The sequence below is a fragment of the Microtus oregoni genome, unplaced genomic scaffold (assembly GCF_018167655.1).
Source record: "Microtus oregoni isolate MIOR12 unplaced genomic scaffold, Mior012 000077F_ref0000221, whole genome shotgun sequence".
Lineage (NCBI taxonomy): Eukaryota > Metazoa > Chordata > Mammalia > Rodentia > Cricetidae > Microtus > Microtus oregoni.
Genome location: NW_024544029.1, coordinates 2,584,963 through 2,601,403, shown reverse-complemented (window position 1 = coordinate 2,601,403; position 16,441 = coordinate 2,584,963). Strand labels below are relative to the sequence as shown.

The 16,441-nt window shown below is 46.6% G+C and overlaps 1 protein-coding gene across 1 annotated transcript; it reads left to right on the top strand.

Annotated features, from left to right (window-relative positions):
• The first annotated feature begins 2,492 nt into the window (after positions 1–2,492).
• Slc38a2 (solute carrier family 38 member 2) lies at positions 2,493–15,130 on the top strand. Its single transcript, XM_041642499.1, has 16 exons — positions 2,493–2,762; positions 3,310–3,499; positions 3,857–3,938; positions 4,082–4,197; positions 6,631–6,704; positions 6,816–6,908; positions 7,032–7,113; positions 8,687–8,769; positions 9,143–9,201; positions 9,289–9,450; positions 9,834–9,913; positions 10,016–10,116; positions 10,628–10,752; positions 11,016–11,160; positions 11,247–11,344; positions 12,289–15,130. The coding sequence occupies exons 2-16, from the start codon at positions 3,384–3,386 to the stop codon at positions 12,385–12,387; spliced, it is 1,515 nt and encodes a 504-aa protein (XP_041498433.1). The 5' UTR covers positions 2,493–2,762; positions 3,310–3,383; the 3' UTR covers positions 12,388–15,130.
• The last annotated feature ends 1,311 nt before the right edge of the window (positions 15,131–16,441 follow it).

Here is a 16,441-nt window from a genome sequence, read left to right as displayed (position 1 = left end):
AAGCTGATAGACGCCACGGAATTCATCAGTCTCAACCACTTGGCCCCTTTCACAGTTTGAAAAATGTAGGCCTTCAGCTTTACAACGTTTGGGGGTCCAGTTTCATCATGTCTCCTGCCTTCTAGACAAAGAACAGCAAAACCCCAACACAGTTGTGATCTCGCTTGGGAAACACTCGGTTAGGTATTTATTTTTAAGGTTTATTTTTAGGTGTATTGGTGTTTTGGCCACGTTTATGTCTCTGCACCACGTGTCTGATGTGGCCACAGAAGACAGAAAAGAACCTTGGATCCCCTGGAACTGGAGTTACAAAGAGTAATATTCAAATGTATAAACTGATACACAAACCAGGCCATTTTGGAAAGAAGTGCCATCAGTAATTAAAGTAGGAGGGTCTGGGCTAGCGTGAGGGCTTCCTGGGCAACAACACAGTGTCTCCAGGTGAGGGCTGGCGGTCACAGTAGTGCCACGTGACTGATGAGCCTGAACCTGGGTTCTCCAGAAGGGCAGCAATGCTCTTAACCAGTGAGCTATCTCTCCAGGCCCAGTCATGCAGTTTTGATTGGCTGTTCGGAAGACTCCAACTGGTGATAGAAAAAAAGCCTTTTGTTTTGGTCATGTACTGTTCAGGTTCTGACTGTCCAGAAAGTCAGATTAAGATTGCACACACACACACACACACACACACACACACACACACACACACACACATTTAACTTCGCAGGTATGGCTCTTTCCTAACTAGCCTGTAATATGAACCACCAATAAATCCAAAGGACAATAGATCTAGCTGTATTGCAAATTGCAGCCATAACCACCAAACCAGAGAACTTCCGGAACACCTCTGACAGGGCAGAGATTTACCTGGAATGAAAAAGTGGTTTAAGACCTTTCGATTTTTATCAGCTGAAACCTGATATGAAGGAATGTCCCGGGGCTCCTCTGGAGCCCACCACTAAGATTTTTCTGACGAGAGTAGAGACCGTATTAGTAAGGAGTACGGCCGCACGGAAGGTAATCAAGACTTTTCCGCCTTGATTGTACGTCCAATTCCTAACCTCTCCGCCCCATGGGGAGGCTGTCGGCACAGACTTCAAACTTGAACAATTTGAGGGCTGTACAAGACAGGACAGGTTTATAAAGTCCTGCACTCACGGCTTAGAAAACGGCCCTGAGGTCTGAGGAGGGAACCCTGAAGGCAGGCCGAAAAAGGCTCTCCTGGGTCTTAATGACTCAGCCTAGAATGACAGTGGCCCTTGAGAGGGACGAGGGGACGTGCGGTACTGAAGTTAGACTTTTGTTTAAGTGCGACTGGCAGGACCAGAGTAGAAGGTGTAGGGTGAGGAACACAGGGTGGAAAGGGGAAATAGGGTCCTGCCCTGTCAATCACGAACACTGGCACAGGCTGAAGGCACCCCAAGTCTTACGTGCCACGGAAATAGGCAGCGGTACAGATTTCCTCAGGAAAACATTGAAGGCAAAAATCGTGATCACACCCAGTCCTTTCCTCTGTGCCCAGCCCAATCTCTCCCACGTCCCCCAAAGGAAGAGAGCACGAGGTCAAACTCGTTTGTTTATTCCTTCATTCAACTAGCATTTCTCTCTCCTCGAGGGTCTTTGTTCAACAGAAAAGGAAGGGCCCTCGCCTTTCCGGCAGCACCGAATATTCTAGTCTAAGGGGCCCCCTGAGCCGCCCGACTCTGCAAGACCACAGCCCCAGCGAGGGATCCGGGCTGCAGAGAAAGCTCCAGGCCTGCATTCCAACAAGGGCGCGCTTGGTGGAGGCCCGGGGAGGTGGCTAACAGCAACGCTCAGCGTGGGGTGGGGTGGTGGCAGGAGGGAGAGTGTCCGCCAAGGGGTGGCCAGGACGCTCCTAGGCGGCCTCAGCAGAGCTGGATCCCCCAGCCCCGACCCCTTTTTAGGGGATCTGGTTTTCTGGTCAAACGTAAATCTCTCCAACTATGCTGTCCCACGTGCACACCAAAAGTCTATCCTGAAACGGGACTGCTAGCCGCCCTAATCGGCAGGCTAGTTCTGGGGAGGAGAGTGAAAGCAGATCTAGGTGGAAAGATCGAGAACACAATCCAACCATCAGGGTAGCGTGGCAGCGCTGGCTCAAGTTTCGCGTACATCTTAAGGCACCGGCTGGAAAAGGTTTAGAATTGGGGGTACACACATGCAAGATGTGTCCCCGAAATGCAGTGTTGGTGACTGGGATGGGAGGGAAATCTTCTGGGAGCTGGCTCCTGACGGCAGCCGCGGGGGACGGCCACCCACGGGGCTGCGGTGCACGGGCTTGCGGAGCCGCAAGGAAGCGGGGTGCGACCGCCCCTCCCCCGAATTGGGGTGCGGGGTAGCGGGGCGGGCGGGAGGCCGCTGGAGGGAAAGGGACGCGGCCTGGAGGCGGAGCCCAGGTGCTGTTGATACACAAAGAGCAGCCGCCAGCCCCGCCCACTGACGCGGCGCCCGCCGCTATAACTCGGCGCTCGCGAGGCAGCTCCACACCGCGCCACGCCGCCGCCCGCGCTGGAGGATCGTGATCGCCATTCCCCCGCTTTAAAAAAAAATAAAGAAGAAAAGGAAGAAAAAGCTGATCATAATTTAATTAAAGTCAATCTCTCTAAAGCCTGTTGGATTGCGGGGATCGTTAGAGAATCTGTCGCTGTTATTTTCGTCCCGTCTTTTTACGATCTTGGTGTGACCGAGACAGCCTGCGGGAGACGCTGCCGAGTGGTGGGCCAGCCCGGAGGGAGAGCGCCGAGGTGAGGCGGGGGAGGGGCGGCGGCGGGAGCGGGGTCTGCGGGTGGGCGGGCAGCCGGCCGCAGCCTCCCATTAGGGGAAGCGGGGAGCCGCGCGGGCGCGGGGTTGCTCTCGTCTGCTGCAAGCCGGGTCTAGTGACCCGAACGTGAAACCAATCCGGACACGGGGAAAAGAGGCGAGCGGCGAGGGTTTGACAATCGCCCCTCGGTATTGCATCAGTTCCTCCCGGGGCAGAGGAGGGGCCGGGGACCGGGGACCCAAGGCGGCTGGAGAGCTCGGCGTGTCGCTTGTAAACATGCTCTGGCTGAGGGGGACACCGGGCTGGGCGCCGAGGTGGCTGGAGGGGGCGCCGCGGCGGGCGCATCTTTGTTCTCGCGGTCCCCTTCGCCGGTACTTTTCCGCCCCTCGCCGCGCCCCCGCCCCTCGCTCGCCTGGTACTTTTCCACTCGCCTGGCGGGGGATGAATCAGCCGCGCTGCGCCGCCCGGCGGCGTCACGTGGTCAGGGGTGGGCAGGCGCTGCAGTCCTGACGCCGCCTCTACCTTCGCAGGCTTGCAGCCTCGAGGGCCAGTGCGCCGCCAAGGACAAAAGGAACCCCGCGCCGGACGCACACTTCCGATCAGCATGAAGAAGACCGAAATGGGAAGGTTCAACATCTCCCCGGATGAGGACAGCAGCAGCTACAGCTCCAACAGTGACTTCAACTACTCCTACCCCACCAAGCAGGCTGCTCTGAAAAGGTGGGAGAAGTGCGCTTTGCAAAAATAATAGATAAACAAATAAGAACTAGCACACATCGCCTCGGGTTGGAGGGATGGCTCAGCGGTCACAGGCTAACGCCCACTCGGGGCCCTAGGATACTTGCCCGGGGCCCCCAGCCTCTTGCTCTTAGCCCCGGAGAGAGTAGCCTACTAGATTGCCCGGTTGTTAACTGCATGACCAACGGTATCTCAGGAAAGACTTTACTCCTTAGGCATTAACTAAAAGGTGCCGTAGCCGAACCGAAGGGCTGTTTTACTTTATGTACGTTAAAACACGATTTTGCCTATCCCTCGGTCGGGTTACAATTACACTTTTTTAAAATTTTATTTTTGCAGCCATTACGTGGATGTGGATCCTGAAAACCAGAACTTTTTACTTGAATCCAATTTGGGGAAGAAGAAGTATGAAACTGACTTTGTAAGTTGAAAATATTGTGTCTTAAGTGCCTGGCTTTATGGAGTAAAAGAATAGTGTTTTAGATTTCAAATCTAACTTGCCCAAAGCTGCTTTTCTCCTTTTAATTATTGTTATATGTTTGGTTATCGTTTCCCTCTGTGTAGCATCCAGGTACTACTTCCTTTGGAATGTCAGTATTTAATCTGAGCAATGCGATTGTGGGCAGTGGAATCCTTGGGCTTTCTTATGCCATGGCTAATACTGGAATTGCTCTTTTTATGTAAGTATGTGTAAGTAGTGAGCCTGCCATGCAGGGCAGTTAATATGAATAAACATATTTTGGCTCCAGAAAAGAATTTGCAGTTCAAATAGCTGATTTAGAAATCGTTTAAACTTTGACGTGCGAGAAATCCGAAACTCTTGTCTTACTACATACTATACAACACCAAGAAAGCAGGTTAGATAGAATGTTGGGTAGCGCTTGACACTGACTGCTTGAGTCCAGTGAGAAAGTATTGAGTTTAGAGTGACTCTAATGTCTGATTCAAAACAGAAGCCAAGGTTACAGTAAGTGAAGTGGCTCCAGTTGGCTTTCACAAGTTGACAGTCCCCCTAAAACCTGTGGCCCTTAAACATAAGGAAAAAAAAAAAGTTCTGGATAGAGGTGTGGTGATATTTACCTTGCCTAGAACATGCTGGTTTTAGGACAAGTGAGTCATAGTTTTCTGGATGCTAAAATGCAAACTCCATTTTTTTAAAGATGTTTTTCCGGATCTGTATGATGCCTGAATATTTTAAATATGAGCCTACTAATTGTTTCAAAAGTTAATTAGCTGGTCCTCTGATTTCTAAAATCTCTGGTTAGAGGTTGCAAAATGGTTCTTAACCCATTTTGGGGTCACTGACCCTTGGGGGTTGTGATTGAAGAGTCATGGGCTATAAAAGTACCAGTCAGTGGTAGAGTGCCTGCCTCGCATCCACGACTCCTGGTGTGATTCCCAGTGCTCTCAGAAAAGCAGGGGGCAAGAAGTACTCCTTCCAAGGACAGAAGCACGCACAAGTGTCAGTGTATGGTTTTCAGTGTTTTAAGTTCCAAACCGCCTGTAGATGTGTGGTTGACAGTTTCCGTAGAAGGCCCTCTAACGTCACCAGAACCACACACACTCTACAATTAATGTCCCTTCCCTTCGTGACAGTTATGTTTTGGTTAGCTGACCGCTACCTTCCACTCAAGTTATTTTCTCCAATGTTTATGAGAAGAAAAACTCAGCTTTATGAAATTCCACAATAATTAATGTTAAGCCTGACATTGGATACTAAAAGCGTTAGGGTAAGGGTCTTGGAGGCATTTCTTGCTAAAATGAAGCCCCAGGACCTTTAGCTATAGAACATTCCGAAATCTCAATTTTTGATGGGGCTCTACATGTTTGAAACCCTTTCTGGCTCTTGCCACGAGAACTGGAAACTTTAAAATGCTACCAATGTGGTTATGGGTGGCTGCTTCATAACTGAAAGGAAAACTTACCGTGTAACCCTTGAACTTTTGGAATTCTACTTTAAATAGCTTAATTTGTATTTGATTAACCATTTTAATAAATGGCCAAATGATACCAAGATTGTGCGAGTTTTTATTCTTCCTTATTTACATTGTAAAGGTAAATGGGCCAGAAGCCACGTGCAAGAAATGACAAGTTGACCTTTTAAGGAGAGTTAATCTTGAGGTTGAAAGTGACCTCGAGGGGCATGAAATCCATTGGAAAGACAGTACCTAATTTGTTATAGTTTTTTTTTTAATTGACTTTTTCTGAGAGGTCAAGCAAATAGTGTCACCTCAAGCCCGGGTGTCCTGCCATTCTGACCTTAGGATGGAAGTCACAGCCTGTGTTCTGTGCTGCTGACGCCTTTTTCCCCCTTGGCCAGCACCTTACATAGTGTACAGTTTGCCCATACAAGGTCAGAATTTATGTGGCTGTCTCATTTGCATATTTGCTGGGGTTTTTTTCTGTTAATTAGTGTGTTGTTTGCCTTCATAGAAGGAAAGTGGAACTTGGCTGAGAAACTCAGGAGAGCAGTGGTGTTAGACCCTTTCCTCCTTGTGTACACTCCCTCAAGTGGAAGGGTGAAGCTGAGCTCACTCGTTCTAGAGTTCTCTACTGGGGCACATCTTTTTGTGTCTTCCCAGTCACCTAATTTGTTAAGAGTTTTTTTTAATTGACTTTCTGAGAGGTCAAGCAAATAGTGTCACCTCAAGCCCGGGTGTCACTTCTCTGATTTGTTAGTAGTTTTTTGTTTTTTTTAAATACTGTCTGACGAAATGTTAGTTCCACTTCCGCCCGTCTTCTTTTCTCAGTCTGTCTGGTCCATGGGGTCTTGGCCTTTCCTTACCCATCTATTGAATGGCATAAAAGCCTTGTGGACTAAGTTTAATGGCAAGTTTTAAGTGAAACTGTTAGGAACACATGGCAGGTATATAGATAATTATGGTCCCAGAACCAGAGTACAAGTTTCTACTTCCCGAGACCTGGGGCTTTGCAGAGTTCCCTGCATTGGGCACAGTGGGCATGGCTTCATTTAATACAGCGGAGCTCACCTGTTCGCTGCTGTAGTGTCAGTCAAGGTCGAGAGAGGGACCACCACTGGTTGTGCTGTGGAAGGGAGGTGGTAAGTGGATAGCCCTGCTTGCTTGTAACAGTGTGCCTTTTCCTTTTCTCAGAATTCTCTTGACATTTGTGTCGATATTTTCCTTGTACTCTGTTCATCTCCTCTTGAAGACTGCCAATGAAGGAGGTAGGTGGCATTCTCGGTCCGCCCCTGCCCGCCCCGAGTAATCTGCCTATCCTGGTTTGGGATGGGGTAGAGCTTCCAGAGGGCTTCATTCCTCTGTGCTCTTCTGTGCAGGGTCTTTGTTATATGAACAGTTGGGGCATAAGGCGTTTGGACTGGCTGGGAAGCTCGCAGCCTCCGGCTCGATCACAATGCAGAACATTGGAGGTACGTTCTGAAAGGGCACTTTGGGTAGGCTTCGTTGAGTAGTAGCACAAGGTGGTGACACATGACCTCGGTGTCACAGGCCACATTTTGCACTTGTAATGGTTTAATTTTGTTTTCCTCCAGCTATGTCAAGCTACCTCTTCATAGTGAAATATGAGTTACCTTTGGTGATCAAGGCTTTAATGAACATTGAAGATACAAATGGGTAGGTGCTAAGTAAGGTTACTGCATAGAAACAATCGCAGATACTTTTTTTCTTTTTCTTTTTTTTCTTTTGGTCAAAGTTGAATATAAATAAAACAGTTCATCAGTAAGTTTTCCACAAGTATTCTTGTCCGTACTTAACTCCTGATAGGGAAGTGCCCCCCCTCCCCCGCCTCCCAGAGCGATGTGGACTTGTACAGCGGTTTGCACTTAACTCAGAATAACAAGTACGCCAACCTGGCTGCGGAACTTCTCTAGTGCTCGAATTCATCTGTTTATATTCCATTTGCTACAGTTGCTGGCTGTAGAGTTGTTTAAGACAGAAAGTCGTGCCCCCCCCCCCCCCCCCCCCCCCCCCCCCCGCCAAAAAAAAAATACCAGTCATGCTTAAAATAGTTAAATGAAGAAAACCAGAAACTGCCCGGCTGTGCTGTAGAAAGTGAAGTCTCCCAGCAGTTCCTCATTCCTGGGAGGAAGGGGTCTAATGTAAACAGCCAGGCTCATCTGCTTTCCAACTTGCTCACACAGGGACGTGTGGCTCCCACTGTGTGCTCACACAGGGACGTGTGGCTCTCAGTGTGCGCTTCGAGGCGTGGTTCATCATGCCGATCTTCAGCAGTGTTTTTCAGTGGTGTTCTTGTTACTGTCATGAGTGGAGTGGAGCCCGTGAGGAGCTAGAACTTAAAAATAGTGCTTTTTAAGAACGAATGGCGCCGGGCGGTGGTGGTGCACGCCTTTAACCCCAGCACTCGGGAGGCAGAGGCAGGAGGATCTCTGAGTTTGAAGGCAGCCTGGTCTACAAAAGCTAGTGCCAGGACGGGCTCCAAAGCTACAGAGAAACCCTGTCTCGAAAAACCAAAATAAATAAAAATATTTTAAAAAAAGAAGGAATGGCTTTACCCTGAGACAGGGTCTCCTTGAGACAGGGTCTCCTTGTTTAATTCTAGCTGGCCTGGACCTCAAATAGTCCGCCTGCCTCTGCCTCTGGGATGGAACATGCAAGTGCGCGCCACTACCATGCCCAGCGAGACTAGGCCTTGGTTACTAGAACTTAGGGAAATTTAGTTTCAGAAATGGCCTTTTGACTATAGTTTATTCTGGCATTAAGGTGGGTTTAGATGTTACTATGATCTGAAATAAATTCTGATCGAGTGGGGGTTTGGTTCAGACTAGTTTGGGGGAGGAGAGTGGTTGCCTGTGAATTTTAATCTAAGTGGAAATTTCCTTAGTGAAATGCTTAATGACTGTACTTGCTGATAACTGTCTGAAGAATCTCGCCGTAGTTCCTTCTCTCCTTGGATAGAAATTACAGGCGAGAACTATGTTGTCGGTGTACGGTTCTTAGAGATAAGCTTGCCAGCTGCACAGAGCAGCCTTGTTCCCTACACTAGTATCAAGCTTTAAGACGTGTTTTATGTTATGAATCAGCTGGCAGTCTTCCCAGAGCAGAGAATGGCGCAGAGGCTCCTGCCTTTCACCCCCACCTCTAACCTGACTGCGCGCTCAGTTAAACTGCCCTTTCATGCGTGTTGTTAGACGTGTCGTTGATTTTTGCCCTTTCTCGTCTCTCCTAGATTGTGGTATCTGAATGGTGACTACCTGGTCCTGTTGGTGTCCTTGGTGCTTATCCTCCCGTTGTCGCTGCTGAGAAATCTAGGTGAGCGAGACACTTTGCTACTTTATTTTTTTGTTTTGTTTCAAGGCCGGGTTTCTCTGTAGCTTTGGAGCCTATCCTGAAACTTGCTCTGTAGACCAGGCTGGCCTTCTTAGTGCTGCGATTGCAAAGGTAAAAGATGTGCGCCGCCACAGCTGGCCTGGCGAGCCAGCAGTTCCTAAGGGGTGTTGCTACTTATTGGTGCACTGAAGGCTAGAAGGCTCCCAGCACCTGGTGTTGGGAATGGCAGTGTGACACACTTACAGCGTAGCAGTGGAGCCCCCAACTGGTCATAGCACGCCATTGCTAGCCCTAGTGTCTTTCAGTCTGTGTTCCTGCTAGATTAACCCGGAACTCTTCTCTTCTGCCTCTCCAGGGTACTTGGGGTACACCAGTGGCCTCTCCTTGCTGTGTATGATGTTCTTTCTGATTGTGGTAGGTAACAGTTTCTCCTTTTGGAAAATACCCTTTTAAACACTCTGTCAGGTTACTGTGCTTAACGAATGTGAAAATACGTTTCAGGTGATTTGCAAGAAGTTTCAGATTCCTTGCCCTGTAGAAGCTTTGATGATCAATGAAACTGTGAACGCCACATCAGCGCTGGCCCTCCTGGCGTCTAACGTGACGTCCAACGCCACCGTCTCCGACTGTTGCACGCCGCGTTACTTTATCTTCAACTCACAGGTAACTAGTTGCCATCCTGCCTTCTAGAAAGAAATTTTTAGGAAGGGACAGGAGAAAAAGAAATTGCCCATTAGGAATTTTAAAACATGTCTTGAGAGAAATTGAGGCTGGATGATCGATAATGCTATTTATAGAGGGTGGGGAGGAGAACTAGACAGAAGTCTCAGGTTCTCCTGTGACTAGGAATACAAGCGAACCAGGCGCATGGCCTCAAAGTGGCGCGTCTCAGGTGGTCTTGGTCATACTTGGGAAACAAAATTGAAGAGTGGGGGTAATTAGGCAGCAGTGAGGCTCTCCAGGCTTTGGTGTAAATCCCTGAAGCACCGCCAGGGACTACCAAGGGTATGCCACGGGGTGTGAATGCAGTGGTGTGTCTCTTTCAGACCGTGTACGCCGTGCCAATCCTGACCTTCTCCTTTGTCTGCCATCCTGCTATTCTTCCCATCTATGAAGAGCTGAAAGGGTAGGGACTTGACCTTTTCTGACTGTGATTGGCAGCCCCGACAGTAGCTTGTAACTTGCTGGTTTCGCTGACCATCACACGCGCTCTGTTGTGCTTGTGCAGACGCAGCCGCAGGAGGATGATGAACGTGTCCAAGATTTCTTTCTTCGCCATGTTTCTGATGTACCTGCTTGCTGCTCTCTTTGGATACCTGACATTTTACGGTAAGTGATGCCTAATCTCAGGAAGAGAAACACTCGTTTGTTGGAACCGATATCGTGTGTGTATCTTTGCTTGTAAGAAGTCCCCTTCCGGTCCAGATTCAGAAGCGGATGTGAGCCATTTGCTGATGTTTCTGTGACGTCCTTGCCTCTGTTGCGCTCCCGCTGCCTCTGCTCCCGCCGTTAGCTGTAACTAACACAACACACACGTTTGTGCTCACACACTAAGCCAGAGTTGGATTAGGTGCTTAGCCCCTGTTCTTACTGGAGGTCATGTGGCGAAATCTCAGTATTCAGAAAAAAATTTCCTCCAATGTTACTTTAATTGCATTAATCATAATTCCAGATTAATCTCATTAGCCTTAGTTTGTAGTCATTGTGAGAGTGCGGCTTTCACTGAGTCCGCTCTCCTCCTTGATCCCTCACTGAAAGCTTTTTCTGCTGTGTCCCCACATGTGAGTCCGCTCTCCTCCTTGATCCCTCACTGAAAGCTTTTTCTGCTGTGTCCCCACAGGACAGGTCGAGTCGGAACTGCTGCACACCTACTCCTCAATCGTGGGGACTGACATTCTCCTCCTGATTGTCCGTTTGGCTGTGTTGATGGCTGTCACCCTCACGGTGCCGGTGGTTATTTTCCCGGTAGGTAGCCGCCTGCTCCTGCACAGCTATGATGAGCCTGGGTGTGGAGATTTAAGGAGGGAGACTGCAGCAGGGCCACACTGGGGGAGGTTTGCAGGGATGAGTAGTGGCGGGGTGCAGGCTCCAGATCGTCACGGGGCAGCAAACAGGAGGGAGGGGCATCAGTTCTAGAAAAACTGCCGTTGATACGTTGTAAATTGCTTGTGAATTCTTTGCACTAATTAAAGTAGGATTGCTAAAACAAGCGATACTTTTTTTTTCAGATCCGGAGTTCCATCACTCACTTACTGTGTGCTGCAAAGGAGTTCAGTTGGTGGCGTCACAGTGTCATCACCGTGGCTATCTTGTCCTTTACCAACTTGCTTGTCATCTTTGTCCCCACCATTAGGGACATCTTTGGTTTCATTGGTAAGTTCTGATTTACATGCCTAAGGATATTGAGCCTTCAGACTAGACTCATTGAGTTCTCAAAGGATAAACGTCCTTTTTTACAGGTGCGTCGGCAGCTGCCATGCTGATTTTTATTCTTCCATCTGCCTTCTACATCAAGTTAGTGAAGAAAGAACCTATGAGATCTGTGCAAAAGATTGGGGTGAGTGAGCGGTGACGGTAAAACCAGTAGTTATTTTCAGTCTCTCCTGAAGTTCTAGCAGTGAAATACTTAACAAAGGCTGCTGTGCACTAGAAACATAATTGCAGAAAGGTGCTAAACTCCTGCCCTGTGATGGGTGCCAGTGTGCACAGCAAGGAAGGTGAGGGTGTTATCTAAATGAGACCGTCCTTGAGTAGGACTCTGGGGGCTTCTGAATGCGTTCACGGCTGTATTCATCCTTAGGTTTGCTAGCATCTTGTTTCAAAGGGCAAACTGTGCCAAGCACAAACCATGCTCTTTGGAATCAGAATCCTAGCAGGGGAACGCAGGAATAAAAAAATGCCAGCCCTGTGGGGTATTGAGAATAAGAGACCATCAGCCCTACTGTCTGACCACTAATTGTGGTCTAAGAATGAGGTTAGGAGTAAATGGGGTGAACTTTTCTTGGGGAGACAAACTAATAAGCACAGACACCGGCAAACCAAGGTCTAACGTGGGAAGGTCTACACTGTGTGAAGATGTATTGCTGTAATTGGGGTGATTAAAAAGCTGAACAGCCAATAATCAAAAGGTATAGGCGGGATATCCAGGGAGAGAAAGGAAGAGGAGAGGACATGGGAAGCGTTAGTGGGAGAGTGGTAATGTCACGGGCTAGAAGGTGGATTAATACAAATGGGCTACTTTAAGTTACCGGAACTGTTAGGAGCAAGCCTAAGCTGGGAGTCAAACCTTCATGAGTCAACCCCTCCAATCTATACGTTTATTGATTATAGGGACATGGGTGAGAAATTACAGGTTCATGAATAGCTGTACCAACATATAGAAGCCTTCTGTGCTCTAAGTAACTTTGATCCCTTAACAGTTTGTATTTAGTCAGGTAAGAGAGTATTGTAACAGGTGTGATTCTAGCATCCGCCCTGATGAGTTTTCTCTGCTTCCTGCAGGCCCTGTTGTTCTTCATCAGTGGCATAGTGGTGATGACCGGAAGTATGGCCTTGATTGTTCTGGATTGGGTACACAATGCCTCTACAGGTGGCCACTAATGGCAACACTCAAACTCAACGGTCCATCTGCCACCAGTGTTGAGTCAACACTCAACTTGCTCAGAAATTTCACCTGATGCTTTCGGTTCACTTCCTTTTGAAGTGCAGATTCCTCGCTGGTTCTTCTGGATGCAGAATAAGTGGAACTTTTTTTTATTTTGTTTTGATTTCGGTTTTTTTATTTTTTTAAGAAACTTATCTGTGTGTTAAGGAATGGATATTAACAGCAAAACCACGAGTCTTGGGTTAAGGGAAGTGACTATTTATTCCATTCCAGAGAATGGACGAACTTTTAACTTTTTATCAAGCCACATGCTTGGCTGTGTCATTGTTTAACCTTGGATATTTTATGATTTTACTTGAATGTGCCTAATGGAACCATTCGATGTGAAAAACACTTAATTTACAGCAAAGTATTGAAATAAGCATTGAGAAAAACACTTATTTTTTGTACCAAAAAATACTTTAAAAGACCTCAGAAGCACTATTTTACTTTGAAGAAGTTGCATTTTTTGAACTTTATCCAGAACCAGTTGTCAATAAACTCCGTAACACAATTTCATTGATATTTAAAAACGAATATTATTAGTATTATGAAATTATTTGCCTTTTTTGTAGGCATTATAAGCCAAATACTTTTTTACCCAAAATCATTTTCGGGGAAAATGTTAAGAAAAATTGTATCATGAATTAGCATAGTTTGTTTTGTTTGTTCAAATTTCACTTTAATTGGTAGCTGCTGCACCAGATCCGGTGAACACTGTTCATCAGTTTCTTTGCTTCCAGATAATTGGCTCATTAAATCTAAAATGTTTATGTCTTCAGCCGAGTAGGCTGAAAAGCAGTGCAGATATTTCTGTTGGAAATGAAATAACTGATTTTGAGGTACCAAACAGTTTGTGCAATTGGGTAAGACAGGGTTTATTCAGTTGCGTGTGTCTCCAGAGTTGTATTGTCAGCTCTCTGAGTCGAGCTTTTGGGCCTGCCCTTTAAAACATCGTTTCCAGAAGTGAAAATGGCGCCTGATGGCAGTAGGCCAGAACTCTCCAGCAGGAAGTACAGCTTGCAAGTGCTCATCTGCTGGAAGCACAATTTACTTGACAACACGTGGCTCATGTGTTCCTGCTGCCTCTGCAGTAGAGGTCTGACCCCCAGGCTGCACCGAGGCCTGTGCACCGCCAGTTCAGAAAGACCACTGGGTTTCCCGAGCAGTAAGCTTTTTCCAAACTCGCACTGGGTTGTCATCTCATTCTTGTAACAATGCAGAATTATTTGTTTACATCGAACAAATGATTAGCTAGGGGAAACAGTACAGCCTGGTTGTACTTAGTTCCTGGTCCAGCTGCATGCTTCCTTTCCATTTCAATTCCAGTTCAAAGTGAAAACATTGCTTTGAAGCTTGGCTTTAAGAGAACATTTATTGTATGTTAACGGTGTATGTTGAATATATTAAATAATGTGGTACTTTGCTCATCAGGCATAATGTCAAAGATCTGATAGACATAATTCCATTAAGTGGTTGAGGGAAGCAAGTGGAATCATCAGTTGGTCATCTGGTTCTTGAGGTTATCTCTTGAACGAAATATTTTTAGTTTGAGGCAAGGGCCAGAAATGTGGCACACATGGTTCTTGTTACACAGCCTTATATATGTGGCTAAATTCATAGGCAAGATTTGTCTGCTAAAGACCCTCGCAGACCAGAAGATACCTGATAGTGCTGCGTTTAAGACCAATGGTCCATTGTATCCCGAAGATGAAATCCGGGGACCATCCAGAAGCAGAGGCAGTGAGAAAACACTCTACCGTGCTGCTTTCATGGCCTCCAAATCCAGAACCTCACCTGGAGTTCCACGAATTCGCAATTCTGCTTGAAGTCCTGGAAAGAGTTGCTGATAAGACCTGCCTGGGATGTTGAGAAAACAAGCATCCAAGAGAAGGTGTCATGGCAACCAAAAAGACATGGAGGAGAAAATCCTGTTCATGGTCAATCAGCTTGAACTTTCCAAATCTTTTTGTGAATTAAGGTTCAAAATGAATTTTTAGGCCAAATTCCAACGCTTGAGGCTATGTTATCTATCTGCCTTGAGGTTCCGAAACTGAATCCCCGTTCATGAGCAGTCTTCAGTATTAAAACCACTGTCCTGTCACCTCATGTTGCATTGTCTTCCATGGACATTTCAGTTATGACTGTACTGTTATTTATAGAGCAGCATTAATCCATTAAAGCTAACCTATTTTTCAATATTTATGATAAACTGTAAATACAATGTCCATATGTATTTGTAAATAGATTGTATATACTGTTGGACCTGGGTTTTGCGTTCAAATGTATATATATTCCCCTAAGTTTCTGAACTGCATTTTGATGAGCTTACATTATATATAAGTCCGCAAAGTACTTGTACAGAGAATTCCATATCAGAAATTGACATTGTATATAAATACGGAAATTGAAAATACTTGTTTAAATTGTATTTGCAATAAACCGGACTTCTATTTGGGTTCAAATCTTACATTTTAAATGAGGTTTAAATTTCCAAAATGCAGTCGCTATCTGGTAACATGTCACGTGGTCACAATGGAAACCACGAGAGCCTCGGTTGTGTACATAGTGTAAATGTCCCCACTGTACTGTAGAGGCCAACATGCCCCGGCTTGTTGGCAAGGAGTGCTACACCGGTTTCAATGAAACAATGTATGTTTTGTTTTAACTAAACTAAAATAAATACATGCTTAATCCTAAGCAACAGCCTCTTCTTTTGGGTAGTGGGATGAGGTGTGTTATCAGGTGCCTTGTAAGACTGCCCGGCACTCATGACACTCAACGACGTGAAGACAGCCTTGTTTTCACAAAGCTCCCCGGGTTCACAGATTTATGTTGGAGTTGGAGATGCAGGCTTATCTCTGCCGGAGATAACCGCCCTTTTTTGTAGTGTACAAAGCCCACAGCAGTGCTATTTGCCTTTAGGAGGCTAGCCTGGAACACTCTTAAGGAGTGGGTCTGCAAGGAAATTAGGTTTGTTTTGATGGGTGTGTGATACAATGGCATGACTTCCTTAGGAACTGGAAAGATAACTGAATAGCTCAGCTATGGCCTGAGCCTTAGGCTTAGGGCAGATAAAAAGAAAATAGCTGGAGAAGGTTTTATTGACAAACCCTGAGAAAATAACATCCAAGTTTGCAGTGTGGTTACCAGATCTGGCACATGTTTTTCTATCCTTTTGGAGCCTGTCCTGGAGGCTCTGTGAACCAGGTTAGCCTAACAAAGATCTGCCTATCTGCCTCCCAAGTGCTGGGATTAAAGACAATACCACCGCCTGACGCTCTTAAATTTAACTGGCATCCAAATGTTGGACACCTACTTTGTGCAGTTAACATGGGAATGAATGGTTCTGTCAACATTGGTTCTGAGACAGCGTCGTGTTACGCTACATTCCAAATGCCAATTTCTTTAAAATTAGGAATGCGTGTGGGTAGGCTCCCTAACCAGTGAGCCAGCCATTTCCAAGAGGTTCCACAGTCACTGGAACATTGAAGAAATACTTATTCCTCAGCCTGGTCTACAAGAGCTAGTTCCAGGGCGAGCAACAAAGCGACACAGAGAAACCCTGTCTCAAAAAACAAAAACAAAAAAAAAACAAAACAAGAAGAAATCCTTATTCCTAAAGACCTAAGGCGGTGTCTGGAGTGGGACACCGTCCCACCTGGAGAGGTGACATGCCTGCATTTCTGGAAGGAACTCGAAGGAAAGCTGCAGTTTAGCTTAAGCAGAAAGTGGCTGGTGGGACGGCCGGCTGGGGTGTTTGAGCGGATTATTAGACAAATAAATACTCAGTGGGTGGTCTTGCAAATATCGAATAGACTGTTCTAGAAACCAATGACAGTTGTGTTACAGTCTTGAAAAATCAAAAAAAAATCAATCAATAAATAAAACAATCCCGTAATAGAACCCATGAAGAACACAATAAACTGTTCTTTGGGTTTCTTCCCCCCCCCCCCCCCCCCAACAGGACACCAGCTTACTTTTAGACTGATCCAACTCATCACCCCTGTT